This window comes from Aphis gossypii, chromosome X, assembly GCF_020184175.1.
Source record: "Aphis gossypii isolate Hap1 chromosome X, ASM2018417v2, whole genome shotgun sequence".
Classification (NCBI taxonomy): domain Eukaryota; kingdom Metazoa; phylum Arthropoda; class Insecta; order Hemiptera; family Aphididae; genus Aphis; species Aphis gossypii.
Genome location: NC_065533.1, coordinates 7,176,171 through 7,200,564, shown reverse-complemented (window position 1 = coordinate 7,200,564; position 24,394 = coordinate 7,176,171). Strand labels below are relative to the sequence as shown.

Genomic DNA, 24,394 nt, shown 5'->3' with positions numbered 1-24,394 from the left:
CCGTTTTAATAAGTTATCTTTTTGTTTCTTTAATTTTTAATTAAAAAAATATAATAGGTAATAATATGTAGTTACATTTATTTATTTATATTTATATTTTTATGTATGTATTTGTATTATAGATGTAATATTTCACTGAATTACAAAATAATACAAACTGTTCTATTTGTTTACTAATCTATTTTTTAAGTATTCATAAAATAGTATTAATTTTGTCCTTAACTTGATATTCATTGAAAGTTAGTTATTTAACTTCACATGTTATTGACTTATGTTACTATTGTATAATATTTATGTAATTAATAGGTATTATTAGTCTTTTACAATGTAAAAGAAAAAGCATTGAATTATTGAAATGTGAATTATTTTGTTATAATTGCTAATTAAAGCATGGGTTTTCGTGTCCAATTTCCAGTTCACTCTCAATATTATGTCATACTATTTAAAAATAAAAGATTGAATTATTAAAAGCAAATATGCAACACATAGATCATAATAATATTATTATTTTCATAAATAAACTGAAGAATATAAACAGTTTATCAATAACTAATTTTGAAATTTATTATTATGTTACGTGCTCTGATGTCTCACATTCTTACATATTAAATATAATACTTAGGTACCAAAATGTAAGTAATAATTACCAAACTTACAATGAAAGACTACCTCGTAAAAATCATGAACAGGTTGTAGTAATACCGGGTCTAAAAGTGAAGGGTAAAACTAATTACATTAGTTCGGGGCAATACCTGTACACGGGTTTGATTTAATTTAATAGTCATACGCGAAAGGGGATTATTTTAGAGGTTTATAACTCTGTGACTTGGGTCTAAAAGGGCCAATCTCACTTTTTGCAACTTTTCACAACAATGGATTTTAAAAATTTTTGACATAAAAATATTTTCAGAAATTTTATTAAACATTTTATGAAGTTGAGTGTTTGAGAAAAGTTTAAGAATAGACTAAAATATAACCATTTAGTGTTTGTATATATTTTAAATTTCATTATTACAAGATTTTGTGCGACATTGGGCCTACACATATCTTTAAAATAAAAAAAATCAAGACATTGGCGTTATAGTAGTACCATAGATTTTGATTATAAAACAACACTACACTTAAATTCTCAATCTTGTTTATTCTTTTGTAACATACATTTTATTATATTGATAATTATTGCATGTCAATAAATTATAAAAGCAATATTTTAAGTTAACATCACATTATTATAGAACAAATTACCTTCCAATATAAAACTAATAAATTATAAATAAGTAAAATATAACATAACATGCCATATAAACAATAAGTAAACATTCAATTGTTTCTAATTTCAGTCTTCATTTAAGTTCTTAAATTTTAATAGGAATACTTATTAACCATATATTGCATACTTGTTATAATAATTAAAATACTTTTTTTTAACAATTGATAATATTATACTCTTTAGTAAGTAATAACTAGAATTCAATAACTAATATTTTAATGTTATTTTGAAATTAATTTTAACAATAAACAAAAAAATGTTGACTACTCAAATTAATAATTTAAGTATCACATTTTCAAGCACCAAAAAGAAATATAAACAATAAATACTAATAGCACCTGTGGTAACACGGGAAGACTTTAGATGTTGTTATGTACGTTGATAATACACTTAGTATTAATATTATAAAATATATATACACAGTTGCTTGTTGACCATGTGTTGTAAGTTGTTTTCTAAGCTTTATGGCATAAATTAATAAAGAATTAATTAAATATAAATTAGTGTTTTTATTACTTTATTAAGTGTTAAAACACAACAGCACCTATTGAAAAAAAAATAATAATCCCTTCTTTTTAAGATTAACTTAAGATAACTTCAAAAAATATTTATTTTGTATTATTTTAGATACCTATTTTAATCAGAAAAATTTTCTTCATTATTTTTTCCTGATGTAGGTTGTACATTTTGCATTAATGCATTGTAAAATGGCCAACTAGTTTCATTGATGTAAAAAAGTAATAAATTCAAATCTTTCAATTTTTCCTTGCTTAAAGGCAAGGGCTTTGAGTGCAAAGGTTTTAAACCAATCAATTCGCAAGAACCTCTAGTTTTCTTATTCAAATCCAATATTTTGAAATTTTGAAACATTCTTGTTCATTGTTAGAAAATGAATGCTTATATAATACTTGACCAACATTATCAGATGTGTATTTCATCCATCTTAATTTGTTCCAACACACAGGTTTTCCATTAATGTTACATTTTTTATGAACATACATATTGGTTATTAAATCTTTGAAGTTAAAAAAATCTCTTGCTTCATTGTAACTACTTTAATAGGAGGGTTTCTTTGTACCGTACTAATGAGTATAGCCCAATCTCTTGGTAGTTCAATATCAACAGATGTATGTTATTTTTGTTTTTCGATTACTGCATAGTATCGGCTTCCATGTGGGTATGTCCAGGAATTAAAAACTTATGGTGAACTATTAGTTCTCTTCCAATTTCTTTGAAATAAGCTACAACGTACAAAAACATTACAGCTATGAAAATATTACGATTTTGTCCTGGGCAGCAATCACTATATAATACTACTTCCTGAATATCATGACTATGTTCTAATTTATCAAGTAAGTATTTGTATACACAAGAAGCAATTTCTTGTCCTCCACGAGCTGCTACAGTTTCATCCCATAAATAACAATATTATCTAAGATTATCAAGATTATCATAGATTGTCTAAGATTATCAAAAATTAACATTATAAGAAATAAGCGAGGAAATAAGGTTACTTTGAAAATTGACAGCAATTTAATGTAAATATAAAATTGTAGGAATGTTCTCAATAGAACCATTATCTTTTGAGAACATTTTATACAAATTTCCACATAATTATTCAATGTTCTGATAATATTCTTATATAATTATATGGCCACAAAAGTAATATTCTAATAACATTATTTCAAAACATTCTTATAACATTATTTTAAAACGTTCTAATAAAATTACCTCAAAACATTATTATAACAATATCTCAAAACGTTATTATAGCATTATCTCAAAACGTTCATATAAGTTTTTTTTTATTAAATTCTCATAACATCAGACTATAACATTCACATAAAGTTTTGCTAAAAAAATTTTTAGAATCTTCTATTTAAAATATATCAGGAATATTTAAAACATTGTACTTTTTTAAAAATAAATGAAAACACTTTTCAAGTGAATTAAAATAATAACATTTATTTAATAAGCAATTTAAGAACAGTTATTTAATGTGTATTATTATTTTTTTTTCTTGCTTATTTCTGATTCTGAATTTTGAATGATCCAACCAAACACTTAATGAAACATCAATTTTTTGATCTGGAACTTTGTTATATTGTACGTTCACTCTCACAGCATCTTGAATAAATAATTAATTACATATAATTTACCAGGAAAAAGTATGAAAAAGTAAAAAGACTAAGTAGAGAAAACTAAAGAATGAACTAAATAAAAAAAATTAAGAGAAGCTAATAATATGTTATTATGTTATAATAATTTTAAATTACAAATTATTATTATTATTATTAAAACATATGTAGATAAACATTTTTTTTTGGTTACAAATTTTTAATTTTATTTTTAGTGTGATAACTGCACTGTTTTTCACTAACTAATTTGTCTATATTTGGTTGGATCTGCGACGAGGCAATTCTGAGTGAATTTTCTAAGTGAATGTCAGTTAACCGAGCTCTAGTTTTCGATTTGACAATTTTCATTCGTGAAAAAATATGTTCACAAGTGTAAGTACTGCCAAAAAGAGACATCATTCTTAATGCATTGTTTCGAAGATTAGGATACGTCTCTGTGTCAATATATTTTGAATAAAAAATTGAAAGTTCAACATTATTGTACTTTTCTTTTAATATTTTATTGTTTTGTAAATCAATGATCTCCATTTGCATGTTTTCTGGAACATCTTCAATTGATAATGAAAATGGAATTGAAAACAAATTAAAATATTTTTCATTAGCTTTGAAATCTAAGAACCTCAAATCGAACTGGAGTTTTAAATCAGAAATTGCTTCTGCGTATTTTTCCGTTGAAGTAACATTGTATTTTGACATACATGGGAAGTGAGTTGTGTTATATTTTTTTAGCTGGATTTCCCACAGCAGAAGTTTATTTTCGAAAGCTTTAATATGGTCGAATAAATTATGAATCAATTGGTTTTGTCGTTGCAAGCGTAAATTCAACTCATTCAAGTGCAATGTAATATCCGTGAGATAGGCAAAATCATTTTTCCATTCTGAATCATTAAGTTGTTTAAATATTTTTCCTTTACTTGCAGCAAATTCAAAAATTTTGTTTTTTAAATCAAAAACCCTTTTCAAGACTTTTCCTCTACTGAGCCAATGAACATCTGTAAAATAGATTACATCACCTTGTTCAGCGTCTATTTCACTTAGAAAGTTTTTAAATTCTCTATGATTCAATGCTCTTGATCTGATAAAATTAACTATTTTTACAACATCTTTCATAATTGTTTGAAAACCGACAGATTTTGCACATACATTTTCTTGGTGGATAATGCAGTGATATTGCATCAGTTGTAAAGCACCACATGCACTCATTTCTTTTTTAATTAGCGCTACGAGCCCTTCATTTTTTCCAACCATTGATGGGGCTCCATCTGTTATAACTCCAGAAAGGTTATTTAATTTGATGTCAAAACGGTTAAGTGTCAATTTTAACGCATTAAAAATATCACAACTTTTTGTTGTGCCTTTCATAGGAAAAAGCGCGGCTAATTCTTCAGTGATATTAAAATTAGAATCGATACCTCGAACAAAAATTGCTAATTGAGCAGTATCTGACAAATTTGTACTTTTCTGTCAAGGGCCAGCGAATAAAAAATAAATTTAGAAATTCGTTCTTTTAGGGTACTCTCAATATCAGTTCCTAGTTCTTCTATACTCCTAGCTACAGTTACACCTGATAAACTCAATTTGGAAAAAAATTGTTTTTGTGCTGGACATAAAATTTCAGAGGCTGCTTCCATGCACTCTTTTATAAATTCACCATCAGTGAACGGCTTCGATTTATCCGCAATTTTTTGTGCTATTATATAACTAGCTTTGACACTGGCTTCTGAGTCTTTATGATTTTTTTTTAAACTTGAAGATTGACCTTGTATATTTTTCATTAACAATACAAGTTTGTCAATTCGAAGTTGTCCTTGTATCATATCATATTTTGCTACATGTTTGGTACCATAATGTCGTTTTAAATTGTATTCTTTCATCACTGCAATCGATTCTTGACAAATCAAACATATTGCCTTTTCTTTAATTTGAATAAAAAAATAGTTATTGGACCATTTTTCTTGAAAAACACGACTTTCATCCGAGATTTTACGGTTTTTACTGACCGACATATTATACAAATATTACAAAGAAAATTTATGAGTTTTACACAAGTATTATATTATTATATTCAGGGATGGGCAAGTTACATTACACAGTGTAACTGGATACAAGTTACAAGTTACTTTAATTTTGGGTAACTGATTGCAAGTTACATGTTATATATATCCTGAGTAACTGGTTACAAGTTAAAGTTACTGTAACTTAGTTACATTATAAGTTACAAGTTACACATAATTTATTAAATTTTTGTAAAAATAATAATATAATTTTCAGTCAATAAAATTTATTTTTACAATATGTTAAAGCTAATATAATACATGTTTACTATTCTATGCAAGTATTTAAAATTATATATTATTTATTAATTATAATATATTAAATAATTACTTATATTACATATATACTTATACTTATACATAATATTTTAAATGCACAAAACACAATTTACATCAAAAATTGAAATTATCTTGGTTAGTTATATTACTTATATTATATATTATATTATTATTTAGTATTTACTATGGTTAGGCCAACTAAGGTTAGGAATATCTTATATCATTAATGGTCGCATAATTTATAATAAATTTCAAATGAGTGGATAATTTTTATCTTAGTTTTGTTACATAGATATTATATTATTTAAAATTATATTACACTTTTAATAACTATTGATAAGCATATAAATGTACATAAAAAATGTTTAGTTTTTAAAAATCAATTAAAAACGAGTCAATCATACTGACCATATTGTCCATATTATTAGCACTATAACTTACAATATATTTTAATAATATTACCTATAAATATCATTTCCTTTAAGAAACACAAGTTTTTCGAAATTAGTGTTCGATAAATTACTTCTATTTGGAGCATGAATAAATCCAGCAAATGAAAATAATCTTTCAACTGGAGCTGATGATGGTAAACTTGTATTGTATCTGATGAATAATTTTTTTATAGTAGGGTAACTGTCTAAACATGTTAATGCCTTATTTTTATTATTAAAAAACTGAACTACTTCTAAATTAGCCCTAGAATCAAAACATTGTTCCTGAGAAGAAAATATCAAAAAGTCTTCATCGTCTACATTATCTACTGAGAACTCAGTATGAGAAGAATTCTCTATATATTTTTCAGCAATGTTGATACAAAGATTTTTAACTCTATTTTTCATAATTTCATCGTGTTCAGGAATCCATCTTAATTTAAATGTAGGATGAAAACAAGATGCCAATATAGCTTCATCAACTTCAGGGGAGAGATCAAAATATAGTTTGAATCGTTTTTCTAGCGAGGTTATTAATGGATCGATAAAAGTGAAAGTATAACGCAAATGTTGTTCCTTTAATATTAGTAATCGACTTTTCAATGAAAATAAAGTAGGAATTAAATGGCCATAGTAAAAATTTGATTCGCTTTGTAGATGATCCAGAGCACAAGCGATAGGTTTCATTAATAAAACAAATTCAGTCAAATAACTTATGTCAGTTTCGTTAAATTGATACTTTAAACCTAAATCTCTAGTCAATGTGTTTAATTTTGCTTTATGTTTAATTAATTGTGATATGGAATCATATAATGAATTCCATCTTGTAATAACAGGATATATTAAAGAACAATTAATTATATTACTAATAACTTCTGATGATTTCGGTTTTCGTGACAAATTCCATAAGGTCGAACATTTTGATAATGCTGGATGATGGTACTTTTTGGCATTTGAATTCTTTAATATGTTCTGGAAATCTGTTGTCGCTAATAGACTAAGTGTATGTGATGCACAACGTAAATGTTGGGGTAGTAGGATGTCACCATCATCATTTTCATCAACAACCAAAAATGATAACTCATTGTCTTCGTTAAGGTCTTTGTCCATATCTAAATATATTGATCCATTGGCAGTTATAAAATCAATTATTATAAAATAATTTATGTATAATATACCTCCATCGGAGTCTGTGTCTGAATCATTGTTTGATGTCTTAATTTTACAACCAAACTCCTTGAATGCTTTTACAAAGTTGGACCCATTATCCGTTACTGTAGAAACTATGTTATCATTACTTAAATTAAATTTGCTAAATATATCTACCATAATTTCTCCAATTTTATCAAATGTATGTGCACCAAAAAAACGTTGGCAAGCTAGAACACAACTATGACGGCCTAATGTTTTGTCATCGATCTGAAAATAATTTTTTTTTAATTAAAAATAAGTGCATTTTGCTTTATAGCCTATAGCGGCTACAGGCTGTAAAATAATTAACTTTACCCAGTGAGCTGTAATGCCTATAAAACTGCGATGTTTCGTCGACCAAATGTCAGCAGTTGTACAAACACGGACTTCACAATGTGTTTGAAAAAATAATTTTAAACTATTTAAAACATTGTTGTAGTTGTCATTTATACGTCTACCAACTGTTCTCCTAGATATCATTTTTATATTTGGATCTAAATCTAAATAAGTATATTATTTGAAATTGGACTAAATATAATTTGTGTATTTTATAAATTATCATAAATAGGCGATTAAAATAGGTACTTACCCAAAATAAGTTTTTGAAAATCTTTATTTTCAGTTATGGATATGGGTTTCATATTGTTAACAATAAAATTAACCAAATTGTTTTCGTATTGGGTTTGCTTTAATCCTCCAATGTTAGATGGGAATAAATTGTTTACTTTTAATTGTCTAGAATTTGTCATACTTTTATTATTTTTCTTTTGAGTATTCGTCTTTGACTTCACATAATTTTCAAATTCTTCAAATTTAGTAAAATGAACCCTCTGAAAAGTAAAAATTAAATCATAATTCAACGCTCTTTTAATTAATAATGGATATTGTATTAAAGGAGCACACAACACAAAAAATAAGTTTTTTTATTTGAAAGAATGTTCAATTCTAAGGATAATGGTATAGGTTTTACGTTTTTACTCACATTATTCAATAAGTTATGAGCAATTGAAAAAAGACGTGTGACGTCACTGGGCCGGAGTCATCGTAATCGCCTATCTTATACGTGTAAAAGTTCCTCGCTTCACACAACGATTTATCAACCTAAACATTTTATTTTTGCAATTTAATTTACATGTAAATATGTGGTTTTATGTGTTTAAGACTATGCAAGTATCAGAATTGCAATACGATGAAATCATTGTGTGAAGCAAGGAACTTTTACACGTATAAGATAGACAATTACGATGAGTCCGGCCCAGTGACGTCACGCGGCTATTCTACATCTCTTAATATCTCTTAAAGTAATATTTTTTTTTACATCGTATCTTCACAAAATCATTTCATATAACCATAACTACAATAATTTAACATTTAAAAAAAATTTAAAGAATTTTTTTATTTGTGTTGTGTGCTCCTTTAACTAAAAAAATTGAAACTTGCCTTCATATGAGTACGGAAATTAGAAGTGTGTTTAAAAGAACCAGATATTGTTTTTTTTTCATTCTTCTGTTCCTTACATATCATACATATTGCTTTTACAATTTCGTTCTTAACAATTACAACTTCAAAAAATGTTCCATCTAATATAACGGGTGTTTTATTTTCATTATCCATCTTTAACGGAAAAACGAGTCAAAACTCGAAAAAATACCAATATTATTATATTAAGTATAAGTGTATAACCATAACTGATACGCGACTAACTTCGGTGGACGGTGAACGACGTCGAAAAACCGGTAATAATGTACCAATGTTACTAATTGTACTAATTGTTCAAAGTACCTACAAATTTCCAATTTTATTTTTATAATATTTATTAGAGTTGTGTTTATCGTTACTCTTTATATGATTAGATTAGGAAATGTCAAATGATACATAACTATTGCCATAGAAAAGAGATTATGCCAATTACATACTATATTACTATCGTATCTATGGTTTTCCCAGGCGAAAAAAACGAATAAAACAAGATTGAAAATAAACAACATGATTGCTAATATAACCACAGAACAACCAGAAGGGAATCATATTTCATTTAACATAGGCTCTTATGGGAGATGATAAAACTACGTGTCTACGTACGACATTTCTAAAAATTAAACGTGCTGCCACATACCGGGAATTTCTCTATTTTTCTTTATATCGTGCAACACTGTTTATTCGTTGTCAGTCAGTTGTTGTTGTTATAGTCGCTGTTATCATTAATAATATACCTCATTCCGCTCTTAACACAAATTGAAATAATATTGGTTAGTATTGTACAAAACCAGCTATGGTACAAAATAAAAAATAATGATACAAGACGATACTTTTAACTGAAGTTACATGTATCTATTGTTACAAGTTACAAAACGAATTGTAACTCGTTACATTTAAAAGATGCTTAAAAATTGTGTAACCGATTACAAGTTACAAGTTACAAAAGTAACAGGGTTACGTAACTTTGATACATGTAACTGATTACTGCCCAACCCTGATTATATTATTATTTCACTCGAGTATTATGCTCTTATGCTCGTTCCACAATTGATTACGAACTAACAGGCAATAGCCAAAATTTATCTCTAGGTAGGTAATTTAATTTATCTTATCGCATATTTCCGATAGCGATGGCTTAGCCGTTATAATTTTATCGAAATAGAAAATATACATGCTTAATTTCAAATGTGATCGCGGGCCGCGGGTTGAAGACCCCTGCTTTAGCTTATCACTGACCATGGACTCGCGGGATTGTATGCAGTACATTATATAGAGTATAAAAATAAAATATTACATACCTTCAAAAATTATGATCTGAATCAATGATGATACGGCATAAAGAAATATGAAGCGCGTCGACCAGAAGACGCAAGCAGAAATCACAGATATCTATACTAACTTTATTATATTCTGTATAGAAATTACGGTCACTTTTAATCAATTTTCAATGCAATTTTAATAATTTCTGCCATAAACTTTTTGGCTACGTCACCTTTATCATAACTTTGATTAGGGGAGATCGGGTACAGTTGTAACAGTTTTCGTGAAATTATTTATTTCAGCCAAAATTCAAATTTTTTTGGACCATTTACACTTTCAATTAGTAAAGTAAGTTGTTGCCTTTAATAATATGACATAATAGTCAATATTCCTAAAATGTTCAGTATTGCAATTTTAAAGTTTCAGAACTCAAAAACCCAAAAATAAAGAATGAAATATTTAAAAAATATTAATTGTAGTTATAAAACTAATTTTATTTCATATAGCGAATAAAAAAAATATTAAATTTACTTTTTAAATTTTAGAAAAAATAAATAAAAATATTTTGACATTGATCTTTTCTTCCTGTTATGCATCTTAATTTTCGTCGATTGGTATATTATCTGCATACTCTACATCTACGTCATCTCTATCTGTTTTATCTGACTTGAGTGCAGCATAGAATTGTTGTGCATTCGAGTTGGTTAAAAATTGTTTTAGGTATAGTAGGTCATTAAGTTTTGCTTTTTTTATTGGTAGGGTACCATCATATAAAGGACGAAGAGTAGTATTCTTATTTATTTTATTTTTTCGATTCCTTTTATTAGTGGCGCGAGTGATGACAGCTGATAAATAAGGCCCATGATATGTGAACTTATGGTTTATAAATCGAGGTTTACTTTCCTCAATAAGTAGCACTCGAATGGGTCTCGTTGGAATCGAGTTTTTCGTTGGGTATAAATCTGAAAAATAATCTGTCCACGTCTTGAACTCGACTTCAATGGCACAGTCAATAACATTAAAAGGTGTTGGATTTTGACGGCCTTGTAGAAAGATATTCCTCCCGTCATCAGGTAGTTTGGTATAAAATTTAGAATTTATTTTTCCCATGTCTCTATCGCATTCTAAATATGAGTGACCACGAATTGGGAACACCATTTTTATGCTATCGAAACGTTTTTTATACAGACCATGTAATTAAAAAATCTTATTGTCGTATAGTTTTTGTTCTAACCTGCACACGAATTGCAAAAAATAATTTATTCTGACTTTCGGATTCAAAATTTTGAAAAAATAATGTTCAAGCATTGAACATACGTCATCTGCTCCTTTTCGTGCGACAGTTTCATCATACGTGTAGAATATTGAAGATTCATCTGACAAAATGTGCACGTTAAAGGAAATAAAGTTTAACTGTCGACGATAATACACATCATTGGTAGTTATATTAGGTGTTGGAAGATTTCGCTGGTAGTCCCATAGGCGTGCGCAGACTTGAATTTCGGGGGGTGCCTACAATTTTTTCGGGCTCTTTCTTAACAAGACATATACATATTTTAATAAATTATAATGCACAAATAAATATTACTAGTTTTGATATTCAAATATGAAATAACTATAATGATTTACGACGCAACACTCAACACTGTAGTTGAGTAATTTTATTTATTAAATTACCAATCCCAATTTGGTGATTCGTTTAATCACACACTTATAGCGCCACTAGTCAAACTTTTAAAAAAAAAATTATAATATTTTTTTGCAAATTTCTAGAAATATTAAAAAAAAAAAGGTAATTATTTTGGGGCCTCTTATTAATTGAATCTTATCGGATCTAAATCCGGCCCTGTATTCAGATTTTTTTTATGTTTTAATTACATTTTATATCTAGTGGATTATTTAAATTATTTGGATAATTATTTATTCATTTATTTTATTAAGTAGGTAGGTATAACTCATTTTCAATTCAATAAAAATAAATAATTAATAATTTATAACAATTAATGACAAAAAGAAATAACAATAAACATATTTTAGTTTTTTTTTATATCTAGGATTTAAATTTAATGGTATCTATAGGACTTAAACATTATTATTTACTATAATACTATTACTATAAAATTGATATACTTACGATTTGTTTTGGGTAGAATAAATTTGTCTAAAGAACCTCGAATTTTCTTCAGTTCCAAATCGTTTTTACCGTAGTCCATAATTATAGCTTCTAAATCGGAGTCTTCTTTGCTGCCCTCCTATACTCCTTTTAAGTTCGTAGAACTTATCACACTTTTTTTTGTGTAACTCATGTTCTATTAACTTTTGTTTTAATATTTTGTTTAAACTATTTTTTGTTTCATTATCTACGCAAGTATTGATTTGGTTTTCTATTAGTTTGACTTCTGATTTGTAAACATCGCATTCATTGCAAGTATCTTTACGAGGGTACCCAAATGATATATTAAATTTTTGTTCAAATATATCTCGGAAAGTTGTATAACCTTCTACATTTTCAGGATGTTTGTACTTATAAAACGCGTGAAGTTTTTTTATGTTTAATTCTTCCGGGAGATATATTTTTTCACTATCCTTGGGTAAGTAATGGGATTTTCTTCCTTTCAAAGATTTAATTAAATCAAAAACTTTTGTTTTGGTCTCGTCAGATAATTTATGCGGTTGGTTGGAATGTTTTCCACGACTATCAGTGCCGACTACACCAGAAATAAGCAATTTTTTTTTATTGTTTGACTACGGCGATTAGAAATACCATGATTACTTTAAAAAGCTTTATAACAAACAACAATATCTTGCAATACATCATTGATATAACTACGTAAACGATAACTATAAGAGGAATCATTAAATTTTGCCTCTTTCGTATCCTTCTTACTTCTACGTTGTACAGCAGGTAAAATCGTAATCAATCCTCCAAGATACTCATTTTGGCGGTTGTACTCACCTAAATCGTTGAAATCTTTAATGATTCTATTTCTTTCTTCAGGAGAAATAACATCGAAACATTTATGCCTCTTAACAACGACAGTCGCTCCCTACCTCGTTTGATGTTGCATGAAGTTTTTTCATTACTTCACTCAATCTCCCGGTTTTTTTGTTTTTTGACATGATTAGCATTGTTCTCTTCAAATTCAGCACTAGAATCACTAAAAATCACTGGTGTCCATTAAAAAAAAAAACTTAGATCAGGTCTGTATTAATGAAAAATAAACACTTCAACACGTGATACGTAAAATACGATCAAACCATACTGTTATTATTCCATTTCACCATGAAATCGTCGTACGTACTACAGATAATAATATAATAATATCAAAACGCAATAATCAAATAACATAACAACTGTCGTTATCGATCTTATTAATAACTTCAAAATTATGTACTAAAAATAAAAACCATACACTTGACTTTGATCATTTTTTCACGTTTCCGCTCGGACTCTGGTCTTTTTTTGCCGTCATGGTAATATTTAAACCTGTATTATATCATTGACCGTGATCTTTTTTCCCTAACTCGATTCCAGTCACAATTCGTTCAAAAACCAACAAACAAGATATTATATTATCTGGTTATTATTTTTTTTTACTATTATCGTTCTTCCCCGTAACCCTTCATGTGTGTATTAAACATTTATTCCCACAGGTTGTTAAATAATTATAAACATAAAAAAAAAAAAATGTTACAACTGTACCCTATACAGGGACAATTGTAACAGCAACAGGGACAAATGTAACATACACACATATATATACCTATATATAATTGTATTGTTATAAAACTAATACAGTTACTTTAAAATAAAATAAAATATGACTTTGTTAACATAATAATTTAGGAACATAATTTTTGACTTGTTAAACCACATATAACATAACTTTTGACTTTTAAATAATAAAAAAACACAAAATAATATCATTAAATAAAATAAAATATAACATTGGTTAATTAATAGTTTAGTAACAAAATTGTTGATTTTTTTATAACTCTTATAACATAACTAGATACATAATAAATATAACTTTGACTTTTAAATTTAAATTAAAACATAACATAATATTATAAAGTAAAATATAACTTTGGTTAATTTATAGTTTAGTTATATAATTGTTGACTTTTAAAATTATAAAAAAACTAAAAAATAGTATAATATCATAGTTGAAACAGAAGGTTTTATAATATTATTGTTCATCATCAGCTTCACGGTTATCACATGTATAATAAGCAGTAAATTTAGTTGTGGCACAAGCTTCATGTGACCAATATTTACACTTGGAACATTGGCTCCAATCTTCTCCACTTCTACTATTTGAATAGTATTCTGTGCAAATCATACAAAAAGTGTCTTCTTCATTGTTTTCTTTATTGAAAGAAGTTTTTTTGCGTATATTTTGTTTTGTTACTTTTTTCTTTTCTTTTCTTTTTTTAGCTTCTGTGGTAAATAGTTTACGATTAATATTTTTGTTCTTTTCAGCGGTTCTTTTTAAAATTTCATTTTTTTCTGGTGTGTCTGTCATAATGGTTGCCTTCCCCTTTCTTCTTCCTCCTTTTTTTGTAACTTTTGAGTTAAATTTAGCTTTTGGATAAGGCCTTACACTTTCAGGTGTTACCTCAGAAGTTGACTGTGTTTCAAATATTTCTGGTACTGGCATTTCAATAGTTATAGAACTAGGACTAGGTATTTCATTATTATTAATTTCACAATTTAAAACTGTCAGTAGTCAGTTACAATTGTTGGAGCAAATTCATCTTCATTAAAGACATTCCTATTGAAAGGCCATATTCCAGTATAGGTAGTTTTCTACCTTTATGAGCAATAATTTTTGTACGACTTATTGTTCAAAAAACCTTATCATACGGTTTTGCCTCTCGTACGGACTTACCCCGCCTTCCCCTACATATCAGTACAGTTTTTCAAATAATTAGATAACAAGGCTTCTTGAGTACTGCTAAAAACTCTAGTATGTGGCTGATAACCACATTTTGGTGGAGAACTCTGTCTTAACTTATTAGCTTTTAATTTGTTGACATACCGATTCAAACTAACATGGCAAATATCAAATTCTCCAACAACTGACCGTACTGATTTGCTTTCATTAATGCACATCTCTGCAGTTCTCTTCATAAACTCATTATCAGTTCCTCTATTTGTAGTTCTTTTTCTTATTCGTGCCATAACTGAAAATCAAAATATAAAATAAAGTTTGCTAAACCCAATCAAAATTTTAATAAAATATAAAATGTTATAATTGTACCCAGATAAGCTATTACATTTGTACCAAATCAATATTTTTTTAAATACTTAATTAATGGAAAAAATACTGTCCTGTTTATTCACACCTAAACAGACAAAAACTACACAACTGTTGAAATAAATAAAAGTAACTATGGTGAAATATACAACAAAACTCTGTACTCAAGGAAAAAAAAGTAATTGCATGATTGTTTTTAGTATCAGTTATCAAAAACACATTTCATTTTGTTTTTCATATGGTAAACATGTAATCATAATTTTGATAAAGAACATCGATTGTTATACAGAGGAACCAACTGTTATATTTATTTTAGATTTTTGTAGTGGTTAATGACCAATTTATTGGCCGTGTTACAATTTTACCGCGTTACAATTGTACCTGGTCTCCCCTACCTCTAAAAATAACTGGATCCGTCTCTATATTGTATTTCCAGCATCTCGTCAGGTATTAATTATCCGTATGATGTATAAAATATGGAATCTTTTGATAGATGTCCAACCAAATCTACCTATATTGTGTATGTAAAATAAAACTGTAAAAGTAGATTTTAAAAACATGTATTTCATAATAATTTGCTTACCTTTGATACTTTTCACATCTATTAGTTCAGATAATACTTCTAATAATATAGATGTTGAGTTTTAGAGAGGTTAACCTTTCGAAATTAATGGGGATTTTGAGGTGTTACTTGTAAAGACCGATCAAAGCAAGTGTGTAATTCGGCATTGGTAATATAGGGACCTCTCATTGATAAACATTTGTAAATATCTGGATTTAAATAGTGTATATGGCGCCTAAGTAGCTGAGTTTCTATCATATACGTGTCTAAAGATAATTTTCGAAAGTTTTTGAATACGTCATACAGAAGGATGACATCCACTTTTAAATATAAATCGCTGTACTCCCCGAGAGTCGTATAGTTGAATTTCTCCCACATCCGTTTTGCATACATAAAGTCGTCGTCGCTAATATCAGATTCATTTAATATATTATAAAAATAATATTTCCGGTAAATAGTTTTCGTCTAATTTCGGCCATCTGTATAATCATATGGATAGACTCCTTTTTCTAAATCGTTGATGTTTTTTTTTTCTTTTTTTATACTATACAAATTAACCGACACATTATTCAAGCATTCTACATTATTTAATATCTTTTATTATTACGGGGAAATTTAATTTTTGTATTTATCTTCCACTTCGGCATAATTTTAACATAATTATAAATATAGTTGCAGTAACCATAGTTGATAAAAATGTATAAATGATAATAAAACAAAAATAATTTTTTAAAACAGGATATGGAGATTCCAGAATTTTAAAAAGGCTATCTGAATAAAAAAAGTTGGTAAGTTGAGAAAAAAAATGTTTTTTTTATGAAATTTAATTTTCTTAAACTTAGTCTTGTGTACTACAGAGTATAGAATATAACTTGAATAATATATTTCTTTTATAACTATACTGTAAGATTATAGAAGGATAATATAAGTTTTCGTTACATTTTGGATAGCCGTGATCGATGTGAGCCATATTTTTGCAAGGGCACAATCTAAATGAAAAAAATATGATTGTAGATGATGATAGATCAAGATTCTTAAGTGATATATCTCAATAGCATCTCGTTTAGTTGTCAATGTTGATAGTTTACTTATGAATGATAACAACAACGCATGTGAACAATTTAATAGTGTAATTAATAAACATTCAGTGGGTAAACGAATAAATTATTAACAAAGAAATTCATACGATTTATGAGTTGAAGCTGCGGTTATACCTTATAATTCAAGTTGACAATTTCTTCACTTAATGCAAAAAAATATACAAAATGATAAAAGTCCAGGTATGCCTACTTTGAAGTATTATGTGTTTACTTTTGATTTTTTTTTTTATATTTCTAAGTAAAATAGGAAAGACGTTCCTTACAACCAGTAATTAAAAAAAATAAACCAATCTAAAAAACGTCCTTTTCCTAAAAATATAAAGAAAAAAAAGTAATGTTGGCCCGTATTATCATTATGTTTTAGCTGAACCACACAGAAAAAAAATGTGGTTAAAATAACCATTTAAATGGTTATTCGACACTATAATTTTGGTGTGGTATAGTGACAGCCACACGCCATAGGTAAAGTAACCATATTAATTCGGTTGATGCATTATGGTTATTATAACTGTGTAATATAGTTATGTTAGCTATAACCAAATATGGTATTACAACCAAATTGAAATGTAATAATAATCATACTATTAAGTCACTTATACTATAAAATATGGGTTATCTCACTTAAATTGTTATTTAAACTGGCTAAAGAAGAAAGTAACTGTTACCATATTATTAATTTATTTTTACTTTAAAATATAGGTGACCGTACTAATCTTTTTATTTGAATCTACCCAAGAAATAAATAACTGTTACCATAATTTGTATTTATCCATTCTGTATAAAATAGTTGATTGTACTCATGTATGTATTCAATTTAACCAAAAAAAAAAAATGCTAGTGTTACATTAGTATGTATAGTTCACTTAACTTTTTATTACGTGTAAGTAATATAGTCGTAGAATGGGGGGGCTAAGGGGGCTACAACCCCCCAGAGTTCCACTAAGCCCCTCCGGAATTCTGTTTAAAACGTGCCCTTGTGTAAAAATGTAACTGAAATGAAAAAAATACTATAGCCCCCCCCCCCCCCCAAAAAAAAAAATTCATTAATATTTACGCCTATGGTGACCTATGTGTATAAAATAATAACATTCTGCATTCATAATATATTGCATGAAATTTAATGTTTAATATGTACCTATTTACTACTGCAGTAGCATTAGACACTTTGTGCTTTGATCATTTTCTATAAAATGTAGACATGTAATCAAAATAATAATAATAATAATAATAATAATAATATTACAGTTATTTCATACAATATAAGTATATAACATTTTAAGTGTATTTTACTATCTTATGAATGCATTGAATATACTTATAATATGTACAATAACTAATAGGTTGAAATTTGAGCTATACTATTATACTGTTTTGAAAAATGAATAGATAGTTGTATACATTACATACTACATAGTCAATTAAACAATAAAAAATTAAATATCTAATGTAAATACTTATATATTAATATTATGGTTGATTTAGATATTAGATACATGTACTTAATAGGAGAAATATGCAGGAATTGTAGGATTATAAAAATAGGTATATAAAAGTTGTTGTTTGTAATATATAATAACATTTTATTTATTTATTATTTAAAAAATACAAAAACTATGTAATATAATATATTAAACCATTCGGGTGAATATGATAACTAGTTGGTTTTTTATATGGTAATTCTGTTATTTTAATTTTTACAATTTCTTTGGTATTATTTACAATATATGATTGATAATGGTCATCAAAACCATTTGTATAAAATAAAGAGCAAATAGCTACAGGAATCATGTCTGGTAAAATATATATATGCTTTATTAATCCATACACAGGTAAACTGGTTACTTCATTTATAGATATAACAACACACATATTGTTAATGGAATAATGAGTACCATTTACATTAACCCATGAAATAAATGTATAACCAATAACACCATTCAAGACACTAGAAATATTTTTTAGTTCCTCCTCAGAAATGAAAATTGTTTTACCAATCTTAAATAGGGTAAATGGATCAAAATTAATACTGTTGGCTACTCGATGAGCAACTTTGAGTTGGTTTTTCAAAAATAAAGTATAGCAGATATTTTTTCTGCTAGTTATAGCTTGTGCAGCAACTTTTGACTCCTTGTGTTTAGCCTCAAAACGCATTGACCAAATATTTATCAAAGGGCCTACTTTTTTCATTATAGACGGATAGTGCAATAGGTGATGGTGCTTAGGCTTTAAATTTGTTTTGAAAATTTTTGTATATAATTGATGATGTTCATCAATTAAGTTTTTTAATATAAATGGACATTCAGATCCAACACTATTTGATGTGACTATACCTAAAATTTTATTTAATAGAATATATAATTGCCAGATTTCTGAATTTCTAGGCACCATATCTCCTATTAACAGACCTAGATATCTAGTTAAGCACCACATTTCACTAGCAGTAGTCTTTAACATTAATGGATTGTTATTCTTTAAATTATTTTCTGAAATTATCTGAGGTCTATTTCTTATGTCGGTAGGACCATATCCAAAATACTGTATCCTTTGATTTAGTGTCTCTAAACTAAAATATTTAAAATCAATTATAAAGAGCCTTAAAATGCCTGTTAAATCATAATTACAAACACCCTCTAGTAAGTCATGCATGAGGTCGACAGAATAATTATGAACAATATGAAAAGAGGTAACATCATTCCAAATACAAGATTCGACAACACCAGTTGTGGATAAGTTTTTAATGTTAACATCAATTGAATAATTTTCCACTGTTCTAAGTTTAGAAGTATCTTGAAGTGTTAAAGAATCACATTCAGCCTTCGAACATTCGCAAAATCTACAAGGATAATTTGCGTTAAAACTTTCCGAAAACCCTAAAATGCTGTGTAATCCTAAATTATCACCTAAAATTAGAGCTAATGATAAATATATTTGAATATTTTGTTTATCAATACATATTTGAATACCCATGGACTCCAAATCATTAATTTCTGAAATTATGTGTTTGAAGAGTTCCCGATTCCCTACCAGTTTCTTGTCAATAGTGTTAAACAATAAAACCATAAAAATGTTTTCTAACTTAGAAGCAAATCCGGTAGGGCAACCAGGCAAACTTACATAAATTGCTCCTAATTTCTGTATTCCAGCATGACTTCCTAGAGGGTTATTTGTTTCAAACTCATCGAAATATAGAAAAAAGGGAATTAATATTTTATCAGAGTGTAAAATTTTATCTCTCCACATTTGACTTTGTATAAAATTATGGATCAAATTATCATTGGCTTCTATTAAAGTTTCTGAATATTTTAAAAAGGTATAATATACATTTGGTATTTCAAAAAATTGTCTAAATATTTTCTCTAGTTGTACGCTATAGATTTTGATAGGAATTGATTTAATAATCACTTCTCCTCTTTGGAGAGAATCATTAGGTCTATAACCCACAACAGATCCAAGTGGTTTTATCAATGTACCCAAGCTGTCTAATGCTTTAAATCTTTTATGTTCAGTATTTAAATTTTTGAAAGGATTACACAAAATATTAAACTTAACATTCAGGGCTATTATGGAATCGCCAGCCAAATTTGAATCTACCTGTTTTCAAAGGAGGAACTATATCATTTAAAAATGTTGTTATATCATTCATAATACTTTGAACTTTATTTCTTGGTAACCCTGACTCGTTATACCATTTTGACAATAATCCTACTGCTTTATTATTTACAAATGATTCATAGTTGTCACTATTGTCAGTTTCAACATTGATGGACTCATCTATTACATTATCATTTATAATATTAATAATAGATGCATCAGGTAGGTCAAAATGATTGTTGTTAGAAATGTTATTCAAATCATGAGAAATAGGAGAATTGTTAATATGAGATTTTACATGTTTTTTAAATGAATTTAAGCTACTAAAAGACCTTAAACAGTTATCTTCAAGGCACTTGTAAAATGTTATATTGTTTGCATGATAAACTTTGAAATGTAAAAATAATAAATTAAAATTTGCAAGATTTGATAAACATTTAAAACATTTAGGCATTTTTAATTTAAGAATTATACACACATTTACAAATAAATAGATATACAAAGTACAATGTAATTTATATAGGCAATAGTCTAATAATTGTAGGTACTATGTTTTTATAGGTAGACATTATAAATATATAGATATTAATAATTTAAATATTATAGAATGATAATATAATAATTATCAAAAAAGTATAATAAATAGGTGTATGATTACATTGATTATATAATATTTAATTATATGATAAGAACTAATATTTTACCTATATAGACAAAAAAAAATTGATTAATTAACCAAATTGTTTAAAATCATTTAAGATTATATTTGTGGATGTGAATCGTTTGTCGTGATCAGTGGTAATATTATAAAAATATTTTTGGATAAATTCCCATAAATGTTCAGATTCTTTCGGATACTTGAGATTTAACGAAAAAAAACTTTTAAACGCCAGATCAACTGCCTTCATAGGTGTTTCCACTTTTAATTGGTACTTATTAATTATAACATAAGATGCAGTTACTTTAAGAGGATTTTCAATGTCTAGACATAACAAAGTAATATATGGTTGTACTGTTGTGTTTAATCTTTTAGCCTTGCTTTCTTTTTGGCAATATATGTCATTCATTTGAGTTGCAGACTATAAACATAATAGTAAAATTATTTTTGTTAAGTATTTAGTTATGTATATAATGTAGGTACTAGGTGGCTAGATATGATAGGGTATATATCATATATTATGTAAATTATGAAACAATTACTTTAGCAAAACAAACAAATCCATCAGCAATTTCTTCAGATGAAGGTCTCCACTTTTCAATTTTTCTTTTCTTTGAACCATTTGAGGTAGATGAGCAAATTGTTTTCGATTGAAATATTCTTGGAAGAATATATAATGCAGCTATATTAATGTCTAAAATTATAAATATTAAAATATTAATTGTTAAGTAAAGAAAATTAAAAACGCCCATATATATCATAGTATGAGGCTTCTTCTTTACTCTATGGTATGAGGTTAAGTTAGGTTAGGTTAGATGTATCCGTAGCGCTTGATCTGTAGGCTTAGCCGTCAAACCAAACAAAAATGTTAGATACAGGTATCCTGTATATAGAAATATTGTACCTTTGTAGATTAAATTACCTGGATGTTCTAGTTTGCTTAGCACTTCTAAATAGCTAGAATATTGTATTTCCTTCACAATTTTAGTTTGACACTTTTCTAAATACTTGTAAAAAATGTTGACAAAATGTTGAAAACTATTATAAAATGCGACTTCTTTATTTGGAAAAAGTAAGTCAAAATCCAGATCAATCTAAAATAATATTACAAACATTATAATTAAATACAATTATTAAAATAATAGCCGGTAGGTATAATAATACTTTAAACATTTAGACATATTATACAATAAAGGTTTCAGGTAAATAATATATTAAAAAATCATAATTTTACTTTCCCCCTCTAATTGATCTCTCATTATATAATAAAATATAATATTATTATATAATTTACATTAGTATATATTATTTGTACTTAGCTACGTAGGATGCTTTTACATTTTTACATAAAGGTATTATAACCAATATATTTTAAACTATTGTTTTTAAGAGGATAGCAAAACTAAGTTTTTAATTATATATATATACGTTTATCATATAAGACTGTAAATTAAATCAAAGATTGGCCTAATGACAAATTATGACAATTAAAAGGACCTACAGGATGTCTTTAATTTTTATATGATATTATTCAAACCATCATGTTTTAATGCATACCTATTGGCTATTTTTAAATTTAAATGATTATCTATTCCCATGTAAGTAGTAGGTATAAAACTTTAAAAACTTCAGAATTTGTTTAGTTTACCTATTGTAATTTATACTAACCAACTGACACGCATTTACACCTCTCATGGCTGGATAACTAATAAAATATTCTAGCTCTTGGTCACTTTCTAATAATTTCTTGTACCTATAAGCACTTGTTTTTTCCCATTTGTCTAGTACAACAGTTATCGGTTCATCATTATTTCTTAGCCAAATTATCATATCATCCAAAACTATTTTTAAAAAAATTCTAAAATATTAATATTTAAATAAAAAAAAAAAAAAAAAACAATGTGTTTTAATAAAATAATACAAAGGAAAAATTAGAACCTTCATTTGCTTCGATGGTTTCAAATAATGTATTTGGTTTTACTTTAGAACTGTTTTGTAACTTCCGAATGTCTTTTCGTACATTGCAGTAACGGTCCCATAATTTACCCCTTGCTAATCTTATATTTTTATTTATTTTTTGATATGGAGTATAATAAACAAATTCCGACTCAGTTTGAAAACATTCAACAATCTCCTTTGCTAACTGTTGAATTTGGGCTGAAGATAATGTCTCATTTAAACTTTCTTTTAGTTCATGATCAATAATTAAGTTAACCATTTTATTTCTCATTCTCATATTGCATATATTATTTTGTTCATAAAGTCTAAGTATCATATTTCCCTCTTGAGACTTTTTAAGTATATTTTTTATTTTACCATTATTACTTCCAGTAGTTCTTGGTTGTATATAAACCTATATGAGATAAGATGGATATATAGATATTAAAAATCTAATTATTAAAGTATATACTATAATATATTACCTACAATTACATTAAAGAATTACAATAATTTATTACTTTGGAAGATTGTGGTGATGTCTGAACAGAATCTTGGTAATTATCAGTGGAATCATTTCTTATATCCTCAAGTGGTTCAAATTCAATCAAATTAATATCATCTATGTTTATTTCATTTTGACTGGATTCAGAGGTTACCAGTTCTAACACCTTTAATACAAGATGCATAGAGTTTGATATAGGTATATATGTAGGTTTATGAAGAAAAATGTGTACTTTGGATATTAAAAGGAAAATTGAGTAAAAAGCATTAATTATTTACTTACTGGAACAGTAATACTATTTTTAAATAAATTAAATTTGTTTAAAAATTTTGACCGATAACCAATTTTTGGGATCAATGTTTTGATCATATCTTCATTCAGATTCATCAATGCTGCTCTGTCTACCCCTTCATCTATACATTTGTTTAAACCAATATTATAAATAGGTAATTTTCAAAACAATATAATTTAACATGGTGATTCTGTAGTATAAAATTGGGATCAAAACTAAGTTAAGATTATAAAATAATATAATATGTAGATATTATGCATCTTATATATATATTAGGTATATACCTATTCTTAAAAAAAACTTTTTCATTGTTTGTGTAGTGGTATTTTATTTTTTTATTGAATTAACTAATTTTTAAATGATAATAGTTTATTGAAGTTGTTAA

The 24,394-nt window shown here is 27.0% G+C and overlaps 2 protein-coding genes across 2 annotated transcripts; both read right to left on the bottom strand.

Moving 5' to 3' along the window:
- Positions 1-6,164: 6,164 nt before the first annotated feature.
- LOC126552751 (zinc finger BED domain-containing protein 4-like) lies at positions 6,165-8,189 on the bottom strand. The gene is made up of 4 exons (XM_050207645.1): positions 7,953-8,189; positions 7,679-7,863; positions 7,351-7,591; positions 6,165-7,284 (listed from the first exon to the last, which is right to left on the bottom strand). Exons 1-4 carry the CDS (start codon positions 8,110-8,112, stop codon positions 6,200-6,202), a joined length of 1,671 nt encoding a protein of 556 aa, XP_050063602.1. The 5' UTR covers positions 8,113-8,189; the 3' UTR covers positions 6,165-6,199.
- Positions 8,190-14,253: 6,064 nt separating this feature from the next.
- LOC126552207 (uncharacterized) lies at positions 14,254-15,450 on the bottom strand. The gene is made up of 2 exons (XM_050206903.1): positions 15,367-15,450; positions 14,254-15,289 (listed from the first exon to the last, which is right to left on the bottom strand). The coding sequence occupies exon 2, from the start codon at positions 14,761-14,763 to the stop codon at positions 14,293-14,295; it is 471 nt and encodes a 156-aa protein (XP_050062860.1). The 5' UTR covers positions 14,764-15,289; positions 15,367-15,450; the 3' UTR covers positions 14,254-14,292.
- Between the last annotated feature and the right edge of the window lie 8,944 nt (positions 15,451-24,394).